This window comes from Calliphora vicina, chromosome 5 (genome assembly GCF_958450345.1).
Source record: "Calliphora vicina chromosome 5, idCalVici1.1, whole genome shotgun sequence".
NCBI classification, from domain to species: Eukaryota; Metazoa; Arthropoda; class Insecta; order Diptera; family Calliphoridae; genus Calliphora; species Calliphora vicina.
Window position 1 is genome coordinate 107,577,479 of NC_088784.1, and position 26,148 is coordinate 107,603,626.

Sequence of the window (26,148 nt, forward strand, 5' to 3'; positions counted from 1 at the left end):
TGGTTGGTTGTTTGTGGTATGGAAAATATTTCTAGTGTTTTTGAAAATTTATTTATTTATTTATTTATTTATTTATTTATTTGGTATGAGTTGAAGAATGAAGTGTTGGAGAAAGAACATACATATACTCTCAATTTACCACCGCTGTGGTATTGCAACATGCTACGAATACATTTTGTTGCTGTTGTTTTTTTTAGATATATTAAAATTAACTATTTTATCATGTACTATATACAATGTATATGTATAATATCTATGTACTATGAATATGTATATTATATTCTACATTTATTTTTTATTGTTATTTTTTATTACTTTTTAGCTATTTTGTTAAATTTGGTCTACATTAGTTTGAAATGTTTTGTTATAGTTGTTGTTGTTGTTGTTTTTGCACTTGCTTTGCTGACATCCATCCTGGTGGCCATTAATGAATGGCATTTATATTCGTAGCAACCAACAGTCAGCCAGCCATCCAATGTTAATACTATAATTACCACATTTGCTACACAAAATGTGTGGTGTAAACAACCACGAAACATGGCTTTTCCCTAAATGAATTTACGATGACTACATGTGTTTAGTTGTCAGAATTTTCAGCATGAAAACCAAACAAAAAATCTTCGCACAGACTCTTAAAAGTGTGGAATCTTTAAAGTCTTTCCTTTGCACGGAGTCCTAAAATATGTTAATTTTGGACAAGAAAGTTTGTGAAGAAAAACTTTTTTTGGCTGAAAATTTTTGTTTTATGTTATTACACTATAAAAATTTGCAGCCAAAAAACCGTTACTTTAATCGTTACCGTTATCGATATTTTATAAATAATTTGTATTTTAATAATTCAGTTAATATCATTATTAACATAAGTTACTGCTAAACAATCCAATTTGGCGTTAACGTTGCCTTTAACGGTTTTGAATCGGGGAAAATTTCTATGAGAGTTTACAATTTTTTTTAGTAAGGATTTGAATTTTTAGTGAATATTTGATCAAAAAATTTAATTTTAGTGAAGATTGCTTTTTTTGTGAATATTTTTAATTTTCATGAAAATTTAAATTTTTAGTAAAAATTGGAATTTATAACGAAATTATATGATTTTTAGTAAAAAAAAATCTTTATATTAAATTTTAATTTTTTTTGGAAAATTTAAATTTTTAGAATAAATTTGGATTTTTTATGAAAGTTTAGATTTTTGTAATTTGAACCTTTAGTGAACATTTGAATTTTTGATAAAAATTTAAATTTCTAGTGAAATTTTGGGTTTTTAGTGAAAATTTGAATTTCTAGTTTATGAAATTTTAGATTTTTGTAGTGAATATTTGAATTTATAGTGAACATTTGAATTTTTGGTAAAAATTTTAATATTTTATGAAATTTACATTTCTAGTGAAATTTTGGGTTTTTAGTGAAAATTTTAACTTTTTTTGTAAAAATTAGATTTTTAGTAAAATTTTAATTTTTGTGAGATTTGAAAATTTCTAGTGAAATTTTGAGAAAATTTGAATTTTTTGTTGAACATTTTGATTTTTTTTTAAAAATTTGAATTTTTAGAGTAAATTTGTAGTTTTTGTATATGAAAATTTTTAGTGATTTTATGATTTTTTGTAAAAATTTTGAATTTTTGGTGAAAATTGGAATTTTTGTAAAAATTTGGATTTTTGATGAAAATTGGTATTTTTAGTGCACATTTGGATATATTAGTAAAAAAAATCATTTTATTTTAATTTTTTGTAAAATTTAAATTTTGGAGTTTTAGTGGAAATTTAGATTTTTGGTGAAAATTTCGTTTTTTATTAAATTTTTGAATCATTTTAATGATTTATGTAAAAAATCTTGTTTTTTTATAAAAAGTGTTTGATTTGCAATATATTCTAGAAATTATTTTATTTAAATCTGAGTTTCCTGAAACAGATTTTTGTACAGATGTCTATGAAAATCAAATTCAAATTGTTGATGTGATTATTATATACAGTGATAAACAATTTTGATTTGAATTCAAATGTTCAGCCTCTAGATTACAACGATCATGGAGTATTGATAACCAACGATGACTTTAATACAAGAACGCGACATTATAACATGAACATGAATTAAGAATAGCGGCAAAGACTTTATATTATATTATTATTTCTTGCTCTTTGCTTCTGTTAATGATATTGTCTCTTTAGTACAAGATTGGCTTGATTTGGTTCATGTTATAATGTCGCGTTCTTGTTGTAATCTAGAGGCTGAACATTTTAATTATCGTTATTTTTAGAAAAAAAAATTATTTATTAACATTTTAATTTTCGATTCCGGTGGACCTATCTGTGGAAATATCCATATTTTTTATGAACATCCAAATCTAAATAACTTCTAAAATAACTTAATCAGTTTGTTCCCAGGGAATTTTTTCCCATTGAATAGGAAAAATGGGAATAGGGAAAAAAGTCCCAGGGAATTTTTATTCATAATTGGGCTGAATATGTATTAGCAAAATAAAAAAGATGGATGGATTTTTAGCAAAGCCACATTTAAGCCAAAAACACTTCACCAAGACTACTTTTACAGAAATAAAAAAATAAAATATCTTAACAGAAATAACTGCAAATATAATTACCGAAATAATACTAGTTACCGTTACCCTTTAACCGTTTCAAATTGGTAACCAGCTTTTAATAAATTCAAAATTTTGAATTTATATTTAAAAGCTTATTTTACAATAAGCTTTTAAATATATTGAAATAGCCAGCTTTCAAATAAGTTTCCTCAACGTAACATATCGTCAACTAAAATGCAAAATGACGTAACATCATTTTAAAATGGATTAAAGTGATGGAGAAAAAACCTTCTCAAAAAGAAAAGTATCTCTGATATAAAGTTTGTTTTATTATTTTTTAATTTATTCATCATTATCAAAATTTCGATTTAAATATTTTTGTTGTTACGTTATTTTGCATTTTAGATGGCGATATGTATTAATGCATATTTTTAAATCCCTGACAAAGAATATGCCATTCATTTAGTATAAAACACCCAAAGCCTCCTCATTTATCTTCATTTCGTTATTTTGTTCAATGCAAATTTTTGCTCAGGGTGAAAATGACTTATGTTTGTTTGTATGCAAGTGTTTTGTGAAAATAAGTCGGTCAATGTAGATTGATGTACATATATCAACTTATTTTGCACGTCAAACAACAGCAACACCAAGCAAAAAAAAAGGGTTAGTGGAATCATTAGTAAAATAAACTGACAGAACACATTTAATAAAACATAAATAAACGACCTAAAACATTCACTCACTTCACTCAAATTCATTCACTCGCTCGCTCTTTAAAAAACATTATCATCTCATAAAAATCACCAAACAAATTCAAAATTGCAACCATGGGCTGGCTATTTGGCCGAGGGGATGGAAACGTCAAAACATACGTTATTGTTTAGTTTAATCAGCTGTTTTTGGGGTAAAGAAATATAAAAAAGCTTTTTTCCAATGTTTATATTCACAAAAGCTTTTGTTATTTTGTTATTAACAGCTTATTACACTCTGGGGAGAGATACAAATAGAGAAAAGCCATGGCAAAAGCGAGTGAGAGAGTGCGTTGAAATGAAGGGGTGCCAAAGAGTAAGAAGTGCAGGGAGTGACTAATATCAAGGCATATTTAAATTAACGAGTATTAGCACTTCTAAACTGAACAAAAAAAATTTGTGAAAAGATATTGTATATAAACAAACACAAAGACCAACAGCAAAATAATATACATATTAATATAAACAATTTAAAACAAGTACGAGTGCAACACTAACTAACTAACTACTATTATACAGTTATACGAGGCTAACACTGAAAGAAAGTCTATATAAACTTGATTTTTTTTAAATATCCCCAACACTATTCAATATTTCTTGTGGTTATATTATGAAGAAGTAATTTTTTAAAAAATTAGAATAGAAAAATTAGATTTGAATTGTGATTCTTTTAAATTTCAGATAAATAAATATATATTTACAACTGATACTAAAAGAACATGAAGAGTGCTGATGATGTTCTTAGCAGGACATTATTTACTGAACGACGGGACAACCTTGTTATGTGTTCAGTATATTATAGTTGTCGAGAAATTTGTTATTTACCAAAATAAAAACATTTACATTGAATTACAGTAACGCCCTCGTATTTTCGATAAACACAGATACTACGTATCTTTAAAATGCACAAGTTGAAGAGGTTGTGCTGAAGATAAAAGAGCTTTTGCACGAAGTCATGTTTTTTTTCTTTGTTTTTATTTTAATTTTCCTTTGTCTCTCCCGTAAAACCAGTTATGAAAGAACAATTTTACTGACTGTGTGGATATAAAGACTAAATGAAGGTTTTTTTTTTTTTTTGAATTTCACAATTATCTGTTAATTGGGCGACAATGTTAGTTACAGGGGGCCTTTAATACAATCTAGTTAAAATATCGTTAAATGATTTCATTCAAACTGAAATTTAAATTTGTATAAATTTAAACCTATAAAATTAATAAATAAAGTCATTCCCAGCACGGGATTGATAGCAGGATAAAAATCAAATAATTATGAAATATTGTAATAGAAGAACTAACATGTATAATCCAATAGTTGAATAGAATTGGTAAAATTGGTAGAATTGGTGATCAAATCATCAAATATCATTTAAGATCATTTCTTCATACCTATCGCGATTTCCTCCCTAGAGTCGTTATTAAGAGACAACTTGAGTCGGTATTCTTGCTAATCCCTCAGAAGACAATATTTTTTAAGTGTTTCTCAAAAAATACCATTTTAGGTTTGCTTTTCGGATCACCCAAATTACTCTCAGAGCTATATATTGCAAGATTTTGTAATTTCTCAGTATTACATATTAAATATGCGGGATTTTTTCAAACTTTTATTTTGAAACATTTGTACAATACAAATGTATGACATTTTCCCATTTTTTTGGCAACATATGGATTACGAGCCAAAAGAACTGCTCATCTTTTGAGGCGAAGTACGAATCAAGCCAATATCGGATACTCTGTAGCAAAGTGAAGCGTATCCAAGAAAGAAGTTTTATCCTACTGGACTATAAAGCCAGTAGGACCAAACTTCCCAACCACTTCATTCTAAATAGTTTTTAGCAGTATTGCAACATGTGGCCGAGCGTGGTCATGATGGAGTATTACAATTTCATGTTTTGGCGTATTTCGGCCAATGCTCACTTTAAACGAATAAGTTGCGTTCGGTACAGGTTCCCTGTGAGGGTCTGGCCTTATTTAAGCAGCTCATAATAGATAGGACCTTTTGCTTCCACCAAATACAGGGCATATTTGGCTTTGGTTTGGACTCTGCTGGTTGTCGGAATTCACATACAATCTCTTACGCTTCGGGTTATCGTAATGAATCCAGTTTTCATCACAAGTAATGATTCAGTGCAAAAATGATTTTCTTTTATAGCGTTCCAGCATCATTTCGGACATGTACAATCGTATTTCAAGGTCTCTCAGCATCAATTCGTATGGTACCCAATTTTCCTGCTTTTGGATGAATCCTGTTGATTTTGCAAGCTCTTGTTGAGTTTTACAACAATCTTCAATTCTTGGTCTTCAAACCTTTTTGGCTGGACTGGGCAGTCTTTGTCTTCCGTGTCAAAATTGCCACTTTTAAACGGTACTAACCATCTCTCGCACGTTGAAACCGTTGAAACCGATGGAACACATTCACCATAAGCTTTGGTGAACAAATTAAAGAAGTAAAGCAAAACTTCCCGCATATGACGCTTTGTTGTCACAAAATTCAACATTTTCGAAGCAAAACAAACTTTGTTGTTTACACTATAATGTTCAATAACTAAGTAAGAATAAATGACAGATATGTGCTTTGAACACTTTCAAATCGACAAAGCCATTTTTTGATTTAAAAAAATTCGATTTTCAGTAAAAAAAACGGATAACAAGTCGGTCTAGAATATTTCTGAAGGATTTATGAAATAACAAAAATATTTACTTTATTTGAAAGCTGCATCGCCGTTAAAGAATAAATCGCGATGGCAAGTTGGAAAATGGATCTTTAATAATATTATCTGAAATATCCTGGACCATAAGTTATCTGAAAGCTTAACAGATATAGACTGACGTGTATTATTGCTCGTATATCAACCATTTATAGACCCATTTTCTTCGTTTTCAATAGCAAAATTCTACAAAATTCTACTCGGATCCCCGATCAAAATTTAAAAATCGGGTTCCTCCAGTTCTATGGGGTGAAAATTAATGTTGTGGAAATTACAAACTGAATGACAATAATAGAAAAAGAAAACATTGAAGTGTACTTGTTATTATAGCCATAAGTGTAAAGATACTTTAAAATCTTCTTAAGAAAATTTTCCATTAATTTAAAAAATTAATTCAGTATTCAGTAATTGTGATCGTTAGCATGATTTTTTTTTTGTAATTTGTATTAATATATTGAAATTCAAAAATCCAACTAAATTTCAGGTTGATACAAAAGCTTTTAAAATCCATTACATTTTACGCACAAATAAATTTTCCTTTAGTAAATGATCACAATTACTGAACATCAATCACATAAAATTTTTCTTATTTTACAACCAATTCATCTTAATAGAAGATGTTGGCTAAATATAAAATCTATCTGGGCCAGTTCTATGTGTCTGTCAGTTTATCTGCTAAACAAAGGTCACAGCCAACGAACTCATGTAACACTAACCTCAATGAAAAAAAAAATACTGAAATTTACAGAGGCAGCCGTGTTTGTCGTCTCGACACAACACAACACCACACAACAAATAAGAAATTTAAATATTATTTTTGGCTGCAAGGTCGTTGTCAACATTCTACTCTGTGTGCTGCCGAAAACTAGAAAAAAAAATAAAAAGATCAGCTAGAATGTAAATTTTAATGTCTGTCGGCATGTTTGTGGTGGATGAAATTGTTGAAGGTTGGTTAAGGAGAAATTTTACATAAAATAGAGGGCCTATTGTAAAATGTTTAGCTGATTATGATGATGGCTTCATATGAATGATATGAACGATTGGTCTTTAGACTAATAGTCGGCATAAAGAGAACATTAATCTTGGATTATATTAACAAGTTGTTCAACTCTCTTTCTCTATTGTATCGTGGGATGGATAGTTGAATATGTGAAGGGTGTCATGAGGACCCTGAACACAGGCTGACCATAAGTTGAGGACTACACGGTCTATACGGGACCAAAAGACATTAAGCCTGTTGCTCCATCCTGATACCGCGGAATTGATGGCATCTCTATGAATGTCGTTCAAAACTGTCATATACGAGCGACGATCAAATGAATCTTGCACATACCTCACTATTCTCTCCTCGTATTTTCGTAGGTCCTCTCTGACCAGCCTCGGAGGAGACTCCAACTTGTTGATGTCGAAGTTTGGATGACTCCTCCGGTAACATCACAGAAGGAACTGTTACGTCAACATGACATTATGTTCCTTGACCGAAAGAACCTTAATTTCCTCGTGAAGGTGGTGTTCGGAGGTAATTTGATGGCAGCCTGTGACGGTACTTAAGGCTGCATTTTGACAGCTATTCCCCACTGAGTATCACTCAATGAAGGCGACCACACAGGAGCAGCATAGTTGACAACTGACCGTCTTGTAGGTAGCTAGCGAGGTTTCTTTGTCCATACCCCAAGTGCTGTCGGATAGTGCCTAAGGACATTGTTCCTATTTCGCAGTTTATGCGTGATTGCAGTGGCATGTGCTGAGGAGATAAAAAGGCTATCAATTCCAACTGTGAACCACCCAAGATTTTAGGGTGGTTCACTGTTGGAATTTGTACGGTGTAGACCATGATGCCTAAGTTGAGTTTTACCTCCGACGATGACTTCTTTGGTGATAACAACAGGTTACGTGTAGTGAAGAAATTGTGGATTTCGTTGAGATAACCATTTACCATACAGCAAAGCTCATCAACGATGTGACCTGAGGTAAAAGTTAAACAGGACCTCGACCTGAGGGACTCCTTGTTTAACTCTACGGGGTTTTGAGAATTTGTCCATAAACTTCACTAACGACTGCATTTCACTCAGACAGTTCATTATCCATCTCGTATTCGTATTATTGGGCATTATGGACTGCAGGATATCCTGGAAGAGTATGGCCTTAATGACGGTGTCGAAAGCCTTCGACAGGTCAAGTGCCAGTCCGTTATGGCGGATATTGCTTTGGTGCTATGCATCTTACGAAATCTATTCTGGTGACAAGCTGCTGGCAGTTGACGAGTCATCTGAGGAAGAAGAAGAACTTCGAGTGTCTTCGGTATAGGTGACAGTCCCACGCTCCTAATTTTCCCAGGTTTTAACAACGGGATCATTCGACCAATTTTTCAGCATTGGGTATTATTACGCTCCTCATTGACAGGTTAAAAACCCTTGTTGTGGCTATATGTGCCGACCACTATTTGGAAGAGGAAAGGTCCGCTGCCTTGTTAAACATTTTTGACCCATAATATTTTGTATATCATTGAAAAACAGCAAGGTGAAAATTTGTTCTTTAGATTCTCAATCCATATGTGGAGGATTGGAAAATTTACATTGCTTGTATACCAACAATATTCTATTTTCCTAACATCGTTTTGATACATATAAAAGAAAATAAATAATAAGGCCCTCTACATCATGTTCAACCGTTTATTACCTGTCCAACGACCCTGTACTCACCCATGTACGACACGACCTACACAAAACGCCAAAAACAAAAAGCAGAAAAAATACACAAGTTTTTGCCATGTGTTCTCAATAATACTTTTTAGATTGGTTGAATTGTGCTCAATTCTATACTCTATACCCGTATGGAAGTGCGCATTTACAATGTTTCCGAGCAAATAAACAGCACCAATATCTCACCAATAGAGCAGAGCATAGTACTGCACAGCAGAATAGAGCAGTGTAACGTAGAGCTAAACTCACTGACACTGGCAAATAACCAGACCAGACCGACCACTATCAAATCAAACTAACAACGAAATACACGTAGCAAACGTTTCATTTCCAACGTACGGACGTAGTATAGTAAAATATTTAGACAAAAAAAAAAGAAAAAAAACATTCAAAAGCTAAACAAATTTTTGTTTTTTCATTTGTATTGTTTTCTTTGTTTGAACCAAAAAAAAATTGGTTTTTTCGTTTCATTTTAATAACAATTTGAAAAACTTTGAACATTTAGTGCGCAATTAAATGAAAAATTACAAAAAACAAACAAGAAACAAAAAAAAACTTAATAATAAATATATCGATGCAAAAGATTTTAATTGAAAATAATTTGAAAATCTCATAACAAAACAATAAAAGTGCAATTGAAATTGGAAAAAATTTCATTGAAATTACATCATTCGGAGTGCATTCGAAAGCAAGCGAACAAGCAAGAAAGTAAGACGGAGGAAACTAAGAAAAATCAGTAGCCAAGCAGGAAGGTTGGAGGAAAGAAGACAGCTGAACTAAAGTAAGAACAACGTAATTCTTAAAAACATCTTCGCGAGTTTATGGGAGAACCACTGCAGTGACAAGTGAATGTGGGTTGAAGACACCACTGAACGGAAATTTTAAATTTGTCATCACCAGCACAGTTGCAGCTAAATTCTGCATCATTCACATCATCATCTGCAGCAGCCGTAGAATTATCATCACTTTTTAAAAGGGACCCCTTATAGAGTTCCAGCAGATATTGCCACATTGCTCTGCCTAGAGCACCCCTCACACTACGCTCTTGTAACGCATTTCAAGCAACGCATGCCACTGGTTTTTATGCAACAACAAAAAACTCAATAAACCCAGTAACAAAACAAAGGCAAAAGCAAAACATAAACGTAAACGTAAACAAACGCAAAAAGTAGAAGAAGAACAACAACAACAAATCTTGTGAAAAACTTTTGCCAACAAAAGCCTAGAAGCAAAACACACGAAGCTTGCTAGCAAAACAACAAAGCAGAGAATGTAATTGAAACCAATTATCGATTTTCCAGAGCATGTTTTAGCGAATTAATCAACCAACCGTTCAACAAAGACATTATTATTGTGTTTCAATGTAAATGTTAAAAAAAACAAGACGACAACTTGAATTAGCAACAAAAAAGAAAAATATTTAATAACAAGGAAATCATCTTGTTATAAAATTAATTAAACGGAAAATAATAACAAATACCAAACACTCAGTCACTCACTCACTCACTCACCCCCGGCCCCTTTAGACGAAACTCCAAATCAAACAAAGACTCAGCAAGGCAAGGATTTCCAGCAATATGCCGTCTTTATTAGAAGCTATCGAACGTAAATATTTTTCCGATTGCGATTACGATGCGGAAGCCAATAAAGAAATTACCTTAAGTGGCAAAGACAAAGACTCAACCACGTCTTTATCAACATCACCCTCTTCATCGTCGTCGTCAACGTCGGGTGAACGTTTAATTTCCATTTTCATACCAAGGCTGCCGCCTCTGCTCTGTGTACCCGAGCTGTTGGTGCTAAATGACTGTGACATTGATAGTGCTGGCGACTTTGACAGCATTAAAGACAAATGCAAACGTGTGCGTGAACTGGATTTGGCTCAAAATAAATTGCAGGATTGGCAAGAAGTCTTTCACATCGTGGAGCATATGCCACGCATTGAGTTTCTGAATTTAAGCAAGAACACCTTGTCCCGACCCCTGGCCAAGCTCTATATACCGCCCATAACCAATCTAAAGGGCATTGTCTTGAATGGCACTTATCTCAACTGGGACAGTATTGATGTTTTGCTGGAGAATCTGCCCGTTTTGGAGGAGCTACATTTAAGTCTAAATGATTACGACGAGGTGCTTTTAGATACTCATGACTTGCCCGCCGCCTGTTGTTGCCAGCACGATAAAAATGATGATGGAAAAGCCTGTGATACGTTAAACTCTTGCTGCTGCTCGCCCACAATGAAAAAATGCAAAAAGATTTCACCACACAAAGCCTTGAAAACATTGCATTTCACCGGTAATCCCGTAGAAAAGTGGCCGGAAATATGTCGTTTGGGCAGAATATTCCCACACATGGAGAACCTGGTGCTAGCTGATTGCCCCATAAGAGCTATAGAATTTAAGGACACCAACACTACAAGCCCCCCCAATCCCTTAAACAACACACAAAACGATAACAACGAACCAGCCGAGGACTCTGCCACCTTAACAGAGGATTCTCCCCAGCGTCACTTTCCCAACTTGCTATTCCTCAATCTCAGCTATGCCTCCATCAACACCTGGGACGACATAGATCGCCTGGCCACGTTTCCCAAACTGAAAAATTTACGTGTAAAAAATTGGCCACTTTGGGAACGTCTGGAGTGTACCGAACATGAACGCCGTCAATTGCTTATAGCCCGCTTGCCTAACGTTGCCATACTAAATGGTGGCGGTATTATCACTGCCGACGAACGTGAAGATGCCGAAAGAGCTTTCATACGCCACTACATGGACAAGCCGGAACACGAGAGGCCTTTGCGTTACGACGAACTGGTAGCTAAACACGGCCAACTCGATCCCCTGGTCAACATAAGTCTTAAACCCGATAAACGCGTTAAAATCCTACTAACCTATCAAGACAAAACCGAGTCTCGCCTGGTCGACATTTATCGCACTGTAGCCGATCTTAAGGTGAAATTGGAAAAAATTATAGGTCTGCCTGCCAATAAGATGCGTTTATACTATCTGGATCAGGACTACAAGGAGTTTGGACCCGAGGAAATGCGCTTCCCCAATAAATTATTATACAGTTACAACATACAAGCCAATGATGAAATCATTGTCGATGTCAAGAAGTGAAAAGTTAACTTTCTTATGATGTGCACACGATTAATATGTACTTTAATCTTACACAAAATTGCTATAATTATTCTTAATTAAAAATATTCTTATCATAATTCTTATGTATTCTAATATATTCTACTGTATTGTATTGTGCTCGTACTGTATGTTCATTTTCTTTATATAAAACTTTAGGTTTTAATTTTGAATTTGATATTAAATTTTAATTTCATTTATATATATTTAATAATAATAGTAATAATAATAACATGTGTAAATAATGTAACTAAACTTTTAAATAAATAATAATGAAATGTAAATAAGTAAAAGGTTAAAATAATAACAATAGCAATATAAAATAAAATAAATAACAACAAAACTTAATTAACAAATAAAACGTAATGATATTGAGACAAGTTTCCCCCATTGTATTGTAGTTTAAGCTTTAAGCAGATATTCAAGGGTGACTGATGATGATCTGAACAGTGTTTGTAGGAGGTTTAAACTTAAATTAGTTGTGTATTATACCCCCATTAAAAAAAGATGAGGGGTATATTGATTTTGTCATTCCGTTAGTAACACAATGAAATATTCATTGCAGACCCACAAAAGAATATATATTCTGGGTAATCATAAGGTTGTATGACGATCTAGCTATGCCCCTTCGTTTCCCTGGCTGCTGAAATCCCGATAGGGCCCAAACCAAGGGAGCTGGCTGGCTGAAATTACAAATACTCTCTGTTGATAAGGTTTATTTGGTATTGAAAATGCGCAATATCGGTCCATGATTTCACCTAGTCCCACACAAATGTTCTCCTGGAATACTGTGGAATGAAATATGTTGATTATGCGGCAATCCTGATAACATTTTGCACAAATTAGTTCTAAGTACACTGAAATTATACTATAAAGTTGGTTGTCTTATAATATTGGGTGTACGACATAAAAATGCGGGATTTTTTCAAATGTTTAGCTTTTATTTTGAAACATTTGTACAATATAAATTCATTCAAAGTATTGGCCCATTGTAAGTTATGACCTTTTCCCATTTTTCTGGTCACTTAAGGATTTCGAGAACGAATGAAGCCAATAGCGGATATTATCTTCCAAAGTGAAGCGTAGCCCAGAGAGAGCGTTCTGCATCGATCGAAACAAATAGTAGTCGGACGGGGCACGTCTGGACTATAAAGCGGCTGAGGTAACATTTTCCAACCACTTCATTTTAAATACTTTTTAACAGGCCGAGCGTTGTCATGATGGAATATTACGGTTTCATGTATGGCCGCATATGAATCAGTTGCTCACTTCCAACGAATCAGTTGTGTTCAGTACAAGTTCCCTGTGATGGTCTAGTCCAATTTCGTTAGCTCATTATAGACTCTTTTGCTCCAGCCAAATTCAGATAATTACCTTATTTCCATGGATATTTGGCTTTAGAGTCGATTCTTGTGGTTGGCCGGGCTTCTCATACGATCTCTTAAGCTTCGGATTACCGTAATGGATTAATTTTTCATCGCAAGTAATGATTCGGTGCAAAAATGATTTTCTTTTATAGCGTTCAAGCATCATTTCGGCCGTGCAAAGTAGTGTTTCAAGGTCTCTAGGCATCAATACTTATGGTACCCAATTTCCCTGCTTTTAAATGAATCCTGCTGCTCGTAAATGTTTACAAATTGAGTAGCTTGAGTAGCTTGAGTAGCTCACAATGATTTTGCTAGTAGCTCTTGTTGATGGCCTTGTCGATCTTTGTCTTCCGTGTCAAATTCACAACTTTTGAACTGCACAAACCATCTCTCGCACGTTCAAACCGATGGAACACAGTCGCCATAGGGTTCTATAGCTGAAACAAAAAGTCGACTTTTCGACCTTTCCACTTTTTCCGTTTTTTAAAAAGTCAGCTTTTCGAATCGACTTTTGGTAATTTATGAAAAGTCGACTTTTCGAACTTTCGACTTTTTAGTTAATCGACTTTTTTCAATTTTTTACTTTTATCGACTTTTATCGACTATTCGACTTTTTAGATAACATAATCGATTGTTCGACTTTTTTCCGACCAAAAAGTCGATTTCGACTTTTCGACTTTTTTCAGGAAAAAGTCGATTGTTCGAACAATCGAACAATCGACTTATAGAACCCTAATTCGCCATAAGCTTTGATGAGCAATCGATGTGCTTCAGCAGCACTTTTTTCAAATTAAAGAAGTAAATCAAAACTTCCCGCATATGACGATTCGTTGATACAAAATTCGATATTTTCGAAGCAATAAAAACTTTGCTGTTTATTCAATACTCAACTTGATCAGCCCGATGCTGTTGGTAAAGCCCACAGTGGTTTAGAAAGATTTTATTTCGGAATTCATTCGAAACCTAGTGAACTATTGGAGATGTCTTAATGAAATCTTAAAACTCAATGAAATTATCTCTTCAATGTCTAATGGCACTTAGGCAGACAGTCCGCTCAGAGCTGTTTAGGAAATTATTTGCAGTTTCGTAGTTAGAATAGGGACTAAATTTTTTAAAAAACCTTCAAAAATTAATTTGTATCTCAAACATGATTTTGAGGTCTAAAGCTGGCCACACACGGAACAAGTCGAACACGAACAATTCACACTCACAAATCACCCGTGTGTGGGCAGCTTAAGCAAAACAATATATATTTTAAAACCCTCCAACAAAATCTACTCCCTCAAAAAAGAGTAATTTGTTAAAATGTATGTTAAAACATAAATTCAAATTTAAGTTCTTTTCAACCGCCCTCATGTGCCGTTATTTATAATAATAAAAATGAAAACAAAAAAGCTTTCAACAAATCGGCCAATTCAAATTGTAAACAGCAAAAGCAAAAAAAGCTTTTTTGTTGAGGCACAACACACAAATAAAAAGCTCCTTTTACTTTCAATTACAATAAAAAAAAAACTCAATTTGTTTATCAATGACAATTCATTAATATTTCAGATACCACAAACGTCACGTTTTAAAGGAAAAATAAAAATGGATAATAAATCTAGGTAAACGACAACATTTTACATATTTTGGCTTTCAAACTTAAAAACTAATTCCTGCTGTTCTGTATAGCTAAAATTCTGCTCCATTTATTGTATAAAAACAAATGCTAGTTTTTTTTTATTTCTTTATTTTAGTTATAAATTTTATTTTTATATTATATATCTCTATATTTGTATAAATTATATTAAATAAGTTGTTAATTGTTTGAAAATTAGACAAAATAACCAAAAATAAAAAATAAAGAATTATAAAATTGAATTAAATTCTTTGCTGTTTATTGCCGATTTCAAAATTAACCGAACATTTTTAGCAAACTTTAAAACTATTTTATGAAGGTCTTTGAATTAAATTTTTAGCTGTATATTGCCAACTTGAGGATTTAATTGTAGCAATAGAAATTTTGTTCATAATATCAGACATTTGTTTAAGATAACTGAACAAATTTTTAGCACAAAACTAAAAATGTTTGTTGCCTTAAACCAACACAGCCATTTTATGCACCACAAAATTGTTAGTCCCACAAAATCTATATACATATTACTTAATGCCCATATATTATCACTGTCGACGTACATCGGGATGCCGAAAGAGTTTACATAGGCCACTACATGGACATGTAGGAACATATGAATGAGGCCTTTGCGTTATAACGAACTGGTAGCTTAACCTCCCCAACATGATCCCTTAGAAAATGCTTATCTTAAAATCGATAAACCCCTTAATAGTGTTCTAACCTATCAAGGCAAGTCTATGTCATTAATATATCATGAATTCCGTAAGACATCACAAACAAATTGACCTTGGGTCTTCCAATTTTTATCATATACAGCCCAATTATGAAAAAAAATTCCGCGGGAGTTTGTTCCCCGGGAGTTTTTTCCCATTGAATTTGTATAGGAAAAATGAGAAAAGGGGAAAAACTCCCGGGGAATTTTTATTCGTAACTAGTTGATCGCCCCGGCTTCGCCCGGTAGCATTTACTAATGTTAGTTCTTCAACCCACAAACACCAGCCTGTTCTTATTTATTTGCAAATAAAATATCTAAATTTGTACTGCATACTTTAGGGAGCTTTTTTATTACAGTTGACTGGACTCACAAAAAAATTAATTTCCGAGTTTTACCCGGAATTTTTTTTCTTTACAAACCATCTTCTGAAAATTTCGAATCGAATAAAAAAAGATGACATTACATACATGGACCATTTCTTTTTAATATATATAGATTGGGCTGATACTCTTTAAACTCATTTTGATATTTCCATTTTTATTTGTTTTAATTCCGAAAAACTCACGATTTTATTCGCTATTTAAATTTTTGTGAAATTAAGTAAAGATTGAGGTATTGTACATCTTTAAATATTCATATTTTATGAAGCTGACTTTCTAGGCATCCGAAGAGTTACAGAAAACTCTAAATGAAAGCAAAATATGCTGTCCTTAGCTGGATGTACTTTCAATTTCATTACAATATTAATTACACTGTCCAACAAATTCAGACTTTTGATTTGGAACAGAATAGCGATTTTTGTAGAATAAACTTATTGTCCAGCTGTTCTGATTTTTTTTACAGTGCATTTATACTAACTGAAAGAAATGTTGTAAGTTAATGTCTGAGAGAATTCTTATTGTCAGAGTTATATTGTGGAATTTTATGGGAATAATTTTTGGTAGAAGATCTTAACCCTCTATCTCCTCTCTTTAGGAGTTAATTTGACCCTTTTTTGAGAAAACCTTTGACCCACTGTAAAAATAAATCAGACCAGCTGAACTATAAGTTTATTCTACAAAAAATATCTACTCAACATGCCCTGTCAGAATTATAGGGTCGCTATCATGTTCCTAAAATGCTGTTGGACAGTGTTATTGTAAGACAATTACGAATGTTCAAGATATTTTCTGAGGGGGACTTTGTATGGGGTCTGGGGACAAATGTTGCCCAATTTTCGCCACACTTTACATCATAATTTCAGTACATAGATTGGGCAAAATTTTATCATGATTGCCGTATAATCAACATATTTATGACATATCAAATAGTATTCCGGGGGGAAATTTGTATGGGAGCTAGGTGAAATCATGAACCGATATTGCTCATTTTCAATACCAAACAAACCTTATCAATAGAGAGTATTTGTGGAAAATTTCAACAGACAGACAAGCGGACATAGCTATATCGTGTTAGAATCTTATGAGAACCCAGAATATACACAGAGAAAACAGATTCGTGATAGCATCCGAATTTGTTGCCAATCGAATGATTCTACCTTAGTGATCGAAGTTTACAGTTGTGGCTACAGAATTTTGGAAAGGTTTGTTACCCTTTGCTTGGTTGCTTCAACAGAAATTATTCTTTATCAACTGACTTTCTGTTGATAGAACTGAAAAATGTATGCAACCGAATCATTCGATTGGCAACAAATTCGGTTGCTATCACGAATCTGTTTTCTCTGTGTATATATACATTTTGGTTCTACGACCAATATTTCGATATGGTGACAAACTCAATCTTTTTTGATGGTATGTATAATAATAACGAATTAGTCCATTGAGTTACATGCTAAACTAGACTACTGTCCGAATTGCTGGTACGTTATCACATCATCGACCCGATATAATGCAATGAATTGCGAGTTTTGTCAGAATATTACTCATACTCTGTAATTCTGTTCCTAAACTTATACTTTAAATTTTTCCCTTCATTTATCTGCTAAATAAATTTAAATTTTAGTAGATTTTGTTTTTCAAACAAAATAAATATCAAATATTAAAATATGTATGTTAATTTGTGCTAAATATTATGACGAATCTATATTTACATTGCATTCAGTATTTTTTGTCAATATTATTCAACAGTTTTTTTGGGAGTGTCACCAGAATTAGTTCATAATCAGGGGATAAACAAAGAATTTTCATTAGAGCAGAAATACTACACTGTTAATGAGATTCATGTGTTAATTATGATCAATAAAATATTAGTATTTAATAGTATTTTTAAAATAAAATATGCCAACATCAGAATAAATATTTAGAAACTTAAACAAGTAAGAGTATAATAATATAATTACTCCACATAGTTAATTTACAATTTTCCATTACTAGCAAATCACCTAGCTTTAAATGTTTTCGGGAACAAAATATGCCCGAAAAAAGTTAATCCTATATTTGTATCCAAAACTTTTTACCGGTAAATTTTGGGCATTAGCAACAACTATTGTGCCTCTCTTGTTTTTAAATGTCGTACGGACCTTCGCTCAAATAAAGACTAAGCTTCATAAATACTATGGAAACTCTGCATCATCAATTTCATTGGTAAACAAGTGGTTTACTGAAATTCGTTGTATCCGTTCAAGCACGGAAGATGCAGAACGTTCTGGGTGTCCAGTTGAGGTCTCTACACCCGAAACAATTGAAAAAATCACCATATGGTATTGGCCGATCGGAGATTGAAAGTGCGAGAGATTGTGGATGAGAAAGCTTGCCGCAAGATGGGTGCCTCGTTTGCTCAAAATAGACCACAAACGCAATCGTGTGACAACGTAGCTGGAGTGTTTGATGTTATTCAACCGCAATATGAACGAGTTTTTCGGCCGTTTCGTAACCGTGGACGAAACGTGAATCTACCAGACCGAAAAGCAGTCAAAACAGTGAGTAAATCGGCGCCAAAGAAGACCAAGGTGGGTTTGTCAGACAGTGAAGTCATGGTGATCGTTTTTTGGGATACAGGCGGTATAATCTATATTTACTACCTTCAAAAGGGTAAACAATCAGTGGCGAATATTATGCCAATTTAATGAGAATTTCAAAAAAACAAAGACCGCATTTCGCCAAGAAAAAAGTTAAATTTTTCACCAGGACAATGTAAGGGTTCACATATGTGCAGTTTCCATGGCAAAAATTCATGAATTAGGCTACGAATTGTTGCTTCATCCACTCTATTCTCTATATTAAGGCCCGAGTGGCTATTTCTTGTTTCTAAACCTGAATAAATGGCTCAGCGGAAAGAGATTTGACTCCAACGATGTGTCAAATCGTGTATGCCATTCACAAAACTATACATTAAGATAATGATTAAAAACAAAAAAAAAATTTTGGAAAAAATATTTTTGGTGAGAGAACAATTCAGGTTCAAAAAAAAATTATTTCAATTTTCTCCCAATTTCGGTCCGAATTTGTTTGGTTTTTGAAATGTCTTTCATTTGACATCCATATTGTACAATGTACATAGTTATGTACGTGACTTTGTAATCGATATATGTACCTATAGGTCAAAACTAGGTAAACTAATCGGGGTATTTGTTATTTCTGCTTATACCTCAGCCATTTGTGGGCCGATCCAGTATACAGCAGCCGAACAAGAACTATTCCCAAAATATTGATGTATCAATCTTGTTTGTAAATTATTAGGGGGCTTCAGAAAGTTGATTTGACTGAAAACTGTGGAAATTACAAACATATATACAAATACAAACTTAAGGACTTTTAAGTAATTGAAAAATGTATGAGGTGCGTTCGGTACTGGTTATCTGTGATGGTCTGACGAGAATTATATCATAATAGCGCTATGGATATTTGACTTTGGTGTCGATTCGGTTGGCTTTACGTACGTTCTCTTACGATTCGGATTATCGGGGCATTTACGCAGCATGTACGACATGCAAAATCGTCTTTCAAACGTCTCTCGGCTTCAATTCGTATGGTACCCAATTTCCCTGTTTTGAAAGAATACTGCTGCTCGCAAACGTCTTGAAATTGCTGCTTAAGTAGCACCCAACAATTTTGCTAGCTCTTGTTGACAACAATCTTCATGGAGTAATGCCTCCAATTCTTGGTCTTGAAACTTTTTTGGCTGGTCTGGGCGATCTTTGTATTCTGTGTCAACAAAACATATCTCACACGATGAAACCGATGGAACACATTCAACATAAGCTTTGGTGAGCAACCGGTGTGCTTCAGCAGCATTTTTTTTAAAAAAAATAAAGAAGTAAAGCAAAACTTCCCGCATATGACGCTTTGTTGGTTCAAAAGATACTTCATCTATCTGCATTTGTATGTCATAGCATCGTTTTTGAACCCTGGAACGAATTTAGTTCACGAAATAAGGCTTGTAGCTATAAAAGTGTGCACAAAAAAGTGCTTCAGCAGCATTTTTTAAAAAAAAAATAAAGAAGTAAAGCAAAACTTCCCGCATATGACGCTTTATTGGTTCAAAAGATACTTCATCTATCTGCATTTTTATGTCATAGCATCGTTTTTGAACCCTGGAACGAATTTAGTTCACAAAATAAGGCTTGTAGCTATAAATGTGATTACAAGTTATTTCGGGCGCACTCCATCGAAACAAATAATTTCCACTAAACATTTTTCTTGGGTGTAATCAGTGAACCCGATCTTATTAGTACACGAATATATGAACTTATACGCTCTTTCATCATTTATTTATTTATACATATTTATTTAGTTAGTAAGTAATATTAGTAGTTATAGTAGTATTATTTTGTAGTAGTATTAATTTTGTCTTACTGATAATGAAAATGATTACGAAGAATGCACGTTAATTTACCGCTGAAACACTCTCAATTATGTTGACAATGTCAACAACACTCGTACGTATTCAAAGATTCGTGACAATTTTTTATAATGAATGATTATTTATTGTTATTATTATTTACTTCTTCTTACAATTGCTGAGGCAGGCGAATTTTAAAATAAACATTTTTTATAGTTTTCGTCACAATCCTTATCAATATCCAATTAAAACACAGACAAGAAAAAAGTTTCACAAAATAATGGAATTTAAAAACACGATCAGTATTAACGGCAAATCATAAAGTAAACAGCGTTTATTTGCAAACACAGAACAGAATTTCAAAAGACAACAATTAATCAAAATAACAAATTATAAGGAAAATACCAATTAGCACTTTTACCATTAATTGCCCTTAAACATCTGAATATACAAATCCAACTTAACAAAATATTGACGACAATGGTTTTTAACTTAACACACACTGATCGTTGTACAAATTTCATTTAAATGGGTTTGGTTTCCAATACTTTTTTGGCTATATAGTGTATTTTGTTTATTTGGTTTGAAATAATGTCATAAAAGTAACGTATTTTATATGCGAGGTGTGTTAAATAGATATAGACTTGAAAGAAACACAGTTCAAAGAAAAAATTTACTACACACCAGACAATATTAATCAAAAGGTTTTCGATTTTAAAACAGCGAAGAGTGTTAAATTGAAATTCAAATGCGTCAGACGTTTAGACTAGTCTTTTGCAGCGGCAATTAATATTAAAACAAAATAATTAATTGTATGTCTTGCAGAAATTAGCAAAGAAAAAAACAAAACGATCGTTAAATCCTTTAACTATGGATCCCGATAATGATCCAATAATATTTTATGAAAAAACCTTTAAACTTAGGCAAGTGTAAATGCAAGAACAACAAATGCTCGACAAAAAGAAACAAACTAACAGTGATCATTAAATTAAATAAGAATCATCTAAATATATCAGCTATAAACAAATAAATAATATTAAGAAAAACCTGCTAATGTTATAATTCTTTAAATTTCTTTGCAGGACATGTAAGCTCATTTCAAATCCGCCTAATCGTTTAGCTCAACCGCGAATGTCACTACTGGGGAAGCCTATAAATTATAATCGCGGCAATCATCGCCGTGATGTACGGTATAGAAGACTTCAAAGTCGTGTATATAATTTTCTGGAGAGGCCGCGAGGACTGCCAGCAATTTTATATCACGTGGCGGTGTAAGTATACAATGATTTTTTTTTTATTAAATATTTATTAATTTTTTAGAATTTTTTTTTTTTTTTTTGTTTATAAACAATGAAATAAATGTTTATTATTATTTTTGTTTAATAATATTTACATCGCTTTAGTATTCAATGCATGTATTACAAATTTCGCTCGCTATTAAATAAGTCATGGTTAAACAAGTGTTAGTTTCGAAAACTGTTAAGTGTTTAATTAATATTGTAAATATACATACATATGTGCCAGATTTTATGACAGTGGTCTAAAAGTACATTCATATGGAAAAAGTATTTGAATTAAAATGTATTTTGGAAAAGCAAACAATGCCAAACAATATAATCTGTTACGTTTTGTTGTAATTTATTCGTTTTGAGATAAATATTTATAAATTTGCATTTAAATCAATTGTAATTTTTATACTCTTCACCATAAAGGGTTTATCATTTAGTTTATAATTTCTACATTTTTCATTTGCGACTCCACAAAGTATATATACTATGGATCATTATAAATTATGGTGTCGATATAGCCATTTCCGTCTGTCCGTCTGTATATAGAAATCAATCTGCCATAGCCCCAAAAAAATCCACTATAGACCCGGTTCGGTTGTTATTTAAAATCGAGAAAATCTAACCACAAATGGGTGAGATTTAAGGAAAAAACCGGAACAACCACGATTACTATGTCATTACTATAGACAACATGGATATCTTATGATAAATATTTCAAAGACCTTTGCAAGGACGCATATAACGCCATAGTAATTCGGACCTGCAATGGGTAAATATTTTTACCTAAAATTTTTTTACTCTAAAATTGTTTTCACAAAAAAAAAAAATTACAAAAAAAAATTTTAATTTTTATTCTAAAGTATAATTTGGTGAAGGGTATATAAGTTTCGGCACATCCAAATATAGCTCTTCTCTTATTTATTTCCAAAAATTATTGATAAAAACAAAAATGCTGCATAACTATTACTAGAAACCTCAAGTTGCAACATTATTCTTGTAAACATTATTCCCATAAACATGTTGCAGTTACATTTTTCTTATAAAAATATTGCTGAACGATTTTTCTAAAAACATGTTGCTCAAACTATTCCCATATACATATAACAGCTAAATTTTTCCTATAAACATGTTGCTGAAACATTCTTCTATATAAACGTATAAGAATGTTGCTGGAATATATTTCCTATCAACATGCTGCAATTTATTTCCTATCAACATGTTGCTGTAATTTATTTACTATCAACAATTTGGTGAATCTCTTTACCATAAACATGTTGCTGCAACATTTTTCACTATAAACATGTTGCTGCAAAATTTTTCACTATAAACATGTTGCTGCAACATTTTTCACTATAAACATGTTGCTGCAACATTTTTTACTATAAACATGTTGCTGCAACATTTTTTACTATAAACATGTTGCTGCAACATTTTTTACTATAAACATGTTGCTGCAACATTTTTTACTATAAACATGTTGCTGCAACATTTTTTACTATAAACATGTTGCTGCAACATTTTTTACTATAAACATGTTGCTGCAACATTTTTTACTATAAACATGTTGCTGCAACATTTTTTACTATAATCATGTTGCTGCAACATTTTTTACTATAAACATGTTGCTGCAACATTTTTTACTATAAACATGTTGCTGCAACATTTTTTACTATAAACATGTTGCTGCAACATTTTTTACTATAAACATGTTGCTGCAACATTTTTTACTATAAACATGCTGCTGCAACATTTTTTACTATAAACACGTTGCTGTAACATTTTTTACTATGAACATGTTGCTGCAACATTTTTTACTATGAACATGTTGCTGCAACATTTTTTACTATGAACATGTTGCTGCAACATTTTTTACTATGAACATGTTGCTGCAACATTTTTTACTATGAACATGTTGCTGCAACATTTTTTACTATAAACATGATTCTGCAACATATTTCCTGGTAACATTCATCAACATATCATGTTGATGAAGGATATTTCTTAGCAACATGTTGCTGAGATATATTTCCTACTGCTGCAACATATGTCCTAGTAAAATGTTGCTGCAACATACATATACCCTAACTGAAATACATATGTATATACCTATAGCTGAAATATATATGATGACAACATATTTCTGAAATATGTGTCCTAGCAACATGTTGCTAAAAAAAAATATACTACAAAAATGTAGCTGCAACATATTTCTAGCTAGTAACATTTTGCTGCAACAACCATAAAAATGAGAATTTCTGGAAATAAAAATATTGAAATGAATTTTCATCTTATTTTGGTATTTAATTTTGGTCGTAATTTTGAATTTACATTTTGTAATGTTATAATGTGTAATATTGAGAATAGTTCTAATGAAGTTGTTTATAAAATTAATTCTTTTCAAATACAAATTCTTTCTTTAAAAGTCTCTATAAGACTTTTGAGCATTAAATTGGTTTTAAAAGCACTTGAAAACACTTTTCAATAATACAGGTTATTACATTTTATCTTTATCTAGAAAAAAATACAATATTATGAAATATAGGACGTAGTTACTGATTGTTTGTTCCGAAACTCTATAGACAATATTATCTATAACCCAACCTTCAGATAAGAAAACCTGCACTTTTAAAGGGTGTGGTAAATCTTCAACAATTACAAGAAGATTTGTTTTTAAATATAAAAAAAATGAGATGGGGAAATATAATAAAATGTTATTTATAAAGTTAGAACAATAATTTGTATAACTTTTGAACCGACATTCAATGTTTAACATATTATTCCTATATTTACATCCTTATGATTTGAGGATTCTTTCAGAGACCATCAGCGAAAAAGTGGTGTAACCCACAATTTTTTTGGTTGCTGTTATGGTGTTACTTACATTACCTTTTGATATTCAAAAACAGATGGAACTGAAAAAAATCGTTTTTGCACAGAGCATAATATAACAAAGTAATGTAGCAAAAGTGGTGTATGTTGAATATACCACTGGGTATATTGGGGGTGGGGGTGGGGTTAAACCACTTTTGCTCTGATATCATAGGTCATAGTATCCAGGCCCATATTCGAAAAATACCGCACATTTATATAGCTATTGATAAAATTTAATACAGAATTGCTTCAAGATTTCATGCATAAATCTTACTGCTGGATTTTGTAAATATGATATTACAACTCTATATTTTAACTCTTATTATGAACTTGATAAAATATTGCTATAAAACATACTTAACAATAATTTTCATTATTTTCACAGATTCCTAATGGTCTTTACCTGCCTTGTTTTAAGTGTATTCTCAACGATAGACACGTATGAGAAGGACGCATTGTATATATTATTTAGAATGGAAATATTAGTTGTTATTTGGTTCACAATGGAGTTTTTCATGCGGTGAGTTAAACAAAACAAATGAACACTAAATTCACCCTTATCGTGACTGGCGTAAGCGTTGTACGCCTACGACAGTTTCGTACTAGATTAAAGATAATAAAAATGCAAACTGTTTCTTTAATATTGAGTCTTCACTTCAAATTCACTTTTCACAGGCTGTGGTCATCCGGTTGTCGGTCACGATACCAAGGATGTGTTGGTCGTTTTAAGTTTATAAAACGGCCATTTTGTATTATAGGTAAACTAAGAATTATTATTATTTAAAAGTAAATTTAACTAAAACTACTGTTTTCATTATCTACCATTTACAGATATTATTACTATAGTTGCTTCCGTAGTTGTATTAGGCATGGGTACATCTGGCCAAGTATTTGCCACAAGTGCTTTAAGGGGTTTACGTTTTTTCCAAATCTTACGTATGGTACGTATGGATCGACGTGGTGGCACTTGGAAGCTACTGGGCAGTGTAGTATACGCACACAGACAAGTGAGTAAAATTTCTTTTAAATAAAAAAAACTGAGTTTTAATTTTATGAATTTCTTAATTTATTTAGGAACTGATAACCACTATGTATATTGGATTCCTAGGCCTTATATTTGCATCATTCCTGGTGTACTTAATGGAGAAAGATGTTAATGAAAAATTTAGTAATTTTGCTCAAGCCCTGTGGTGGGGTGTGGTAAGTTTAATTAAATAAATCATATTATCTTTGTTATCAGTTTTTCTAACAAATTATTTTTTTTAAATTTATTAGTGTTATAATATATTATTTAATTATGTTGACAATTATAAATAATTTGTTTAACCATCTAAATTGTATCAGTCATAATGACATTATTATCTTTATAAAGTTCTTATCATTAGCAAATAACATATGTCACAGTTAAATATACAATCATGTCTTAATTTGACATGTTACACCTAAATAATTGATAATTTAAAATAATTTATCAAAATATTCCATTGAGAAAAATTAAACTTTAATAACTTTCCTAAGACATGTTTAGTAATGGTTGATCATTGTCCGCTACATTACTTGTATTCAAGAAATAATGACTTTCCAATAATTATCTTCTGTCTAATTGTTGTAATGACAACTTTGTCATTCATACTAACAAATTTTCACTTTTTGGCGAATTAGTACTGACCAACTGTTAGTGGGG

The 26,148-nt window shown here is 32.1% G+C and overlaps 2 protein-coding genes across 3 annotated transcripts in view; both read left to right on the top strand.

The window, feature by feature from the left end:
• Window positions 1-26,148, top strand: part of KCNQ (KCNQ potassium channel) — a 130,269-nt gene that overhangs the window by 80,061 nt on the left and 24,060 nt on the right. The window contains exons 1-6 of one of the 2 annotated variants that reach the window (XM_065514384.1): window positions 21,096-21,227; window positions 21,387-21,575; window positions 24,850-24,984; window positions 25,140-25,222; window positions 25,296-25,471; window positions 25,539-25,664. In XM_065514384.1, the coding sequence (XP_065370456.1) occupies window positions 21,175-21,227; window positions 21,387-21,575; window positions 24,850-24,984; window positions 25,140-25,222; window positions 25,296-25,471; window positions 25,539-25,664 (762 nt within the window). In that variant the 5' untranslated portion in view covers window positions 21,096-21,174. Of the gene's footprint in view, window positions 1-21,095; window positions 21,228-21,386; window positions 21,576-24,849; window positions 24,985-25,139; window positions 25,223-25,295; window positions 25,472-25,538; window positions 25,665-26,148 lie in introns of those variants that run through there. The other variant, XM_065514385.1, reaches the window with a different exon arrangement.
• Window positions 8,879-12,208, top strand: mlt (tubulin folding cofactor E like protein mlt). The gene has a single exon (XM_065510865.1). The coding sequence runs from the start codon at window positions 10,269-10,271 to the stop codon at window positions 11,808-11,810; it is 1,542 nt and encodes a 513-aa protein (XP_065366937.1). The 5' UTR covers window positions 8,879-10,268; the 3' UTR covers window positions 11,811-12,208.

What these genes read in the sequence shown, in the direction of transcription:
- mlt (XM_065510865.1), top strand. Translation starts at nt 10,269, where the DNA reads ATGCCGTCTTTATTAGAAGCTATCGAACGTAAATATTTTTCCGATTGC.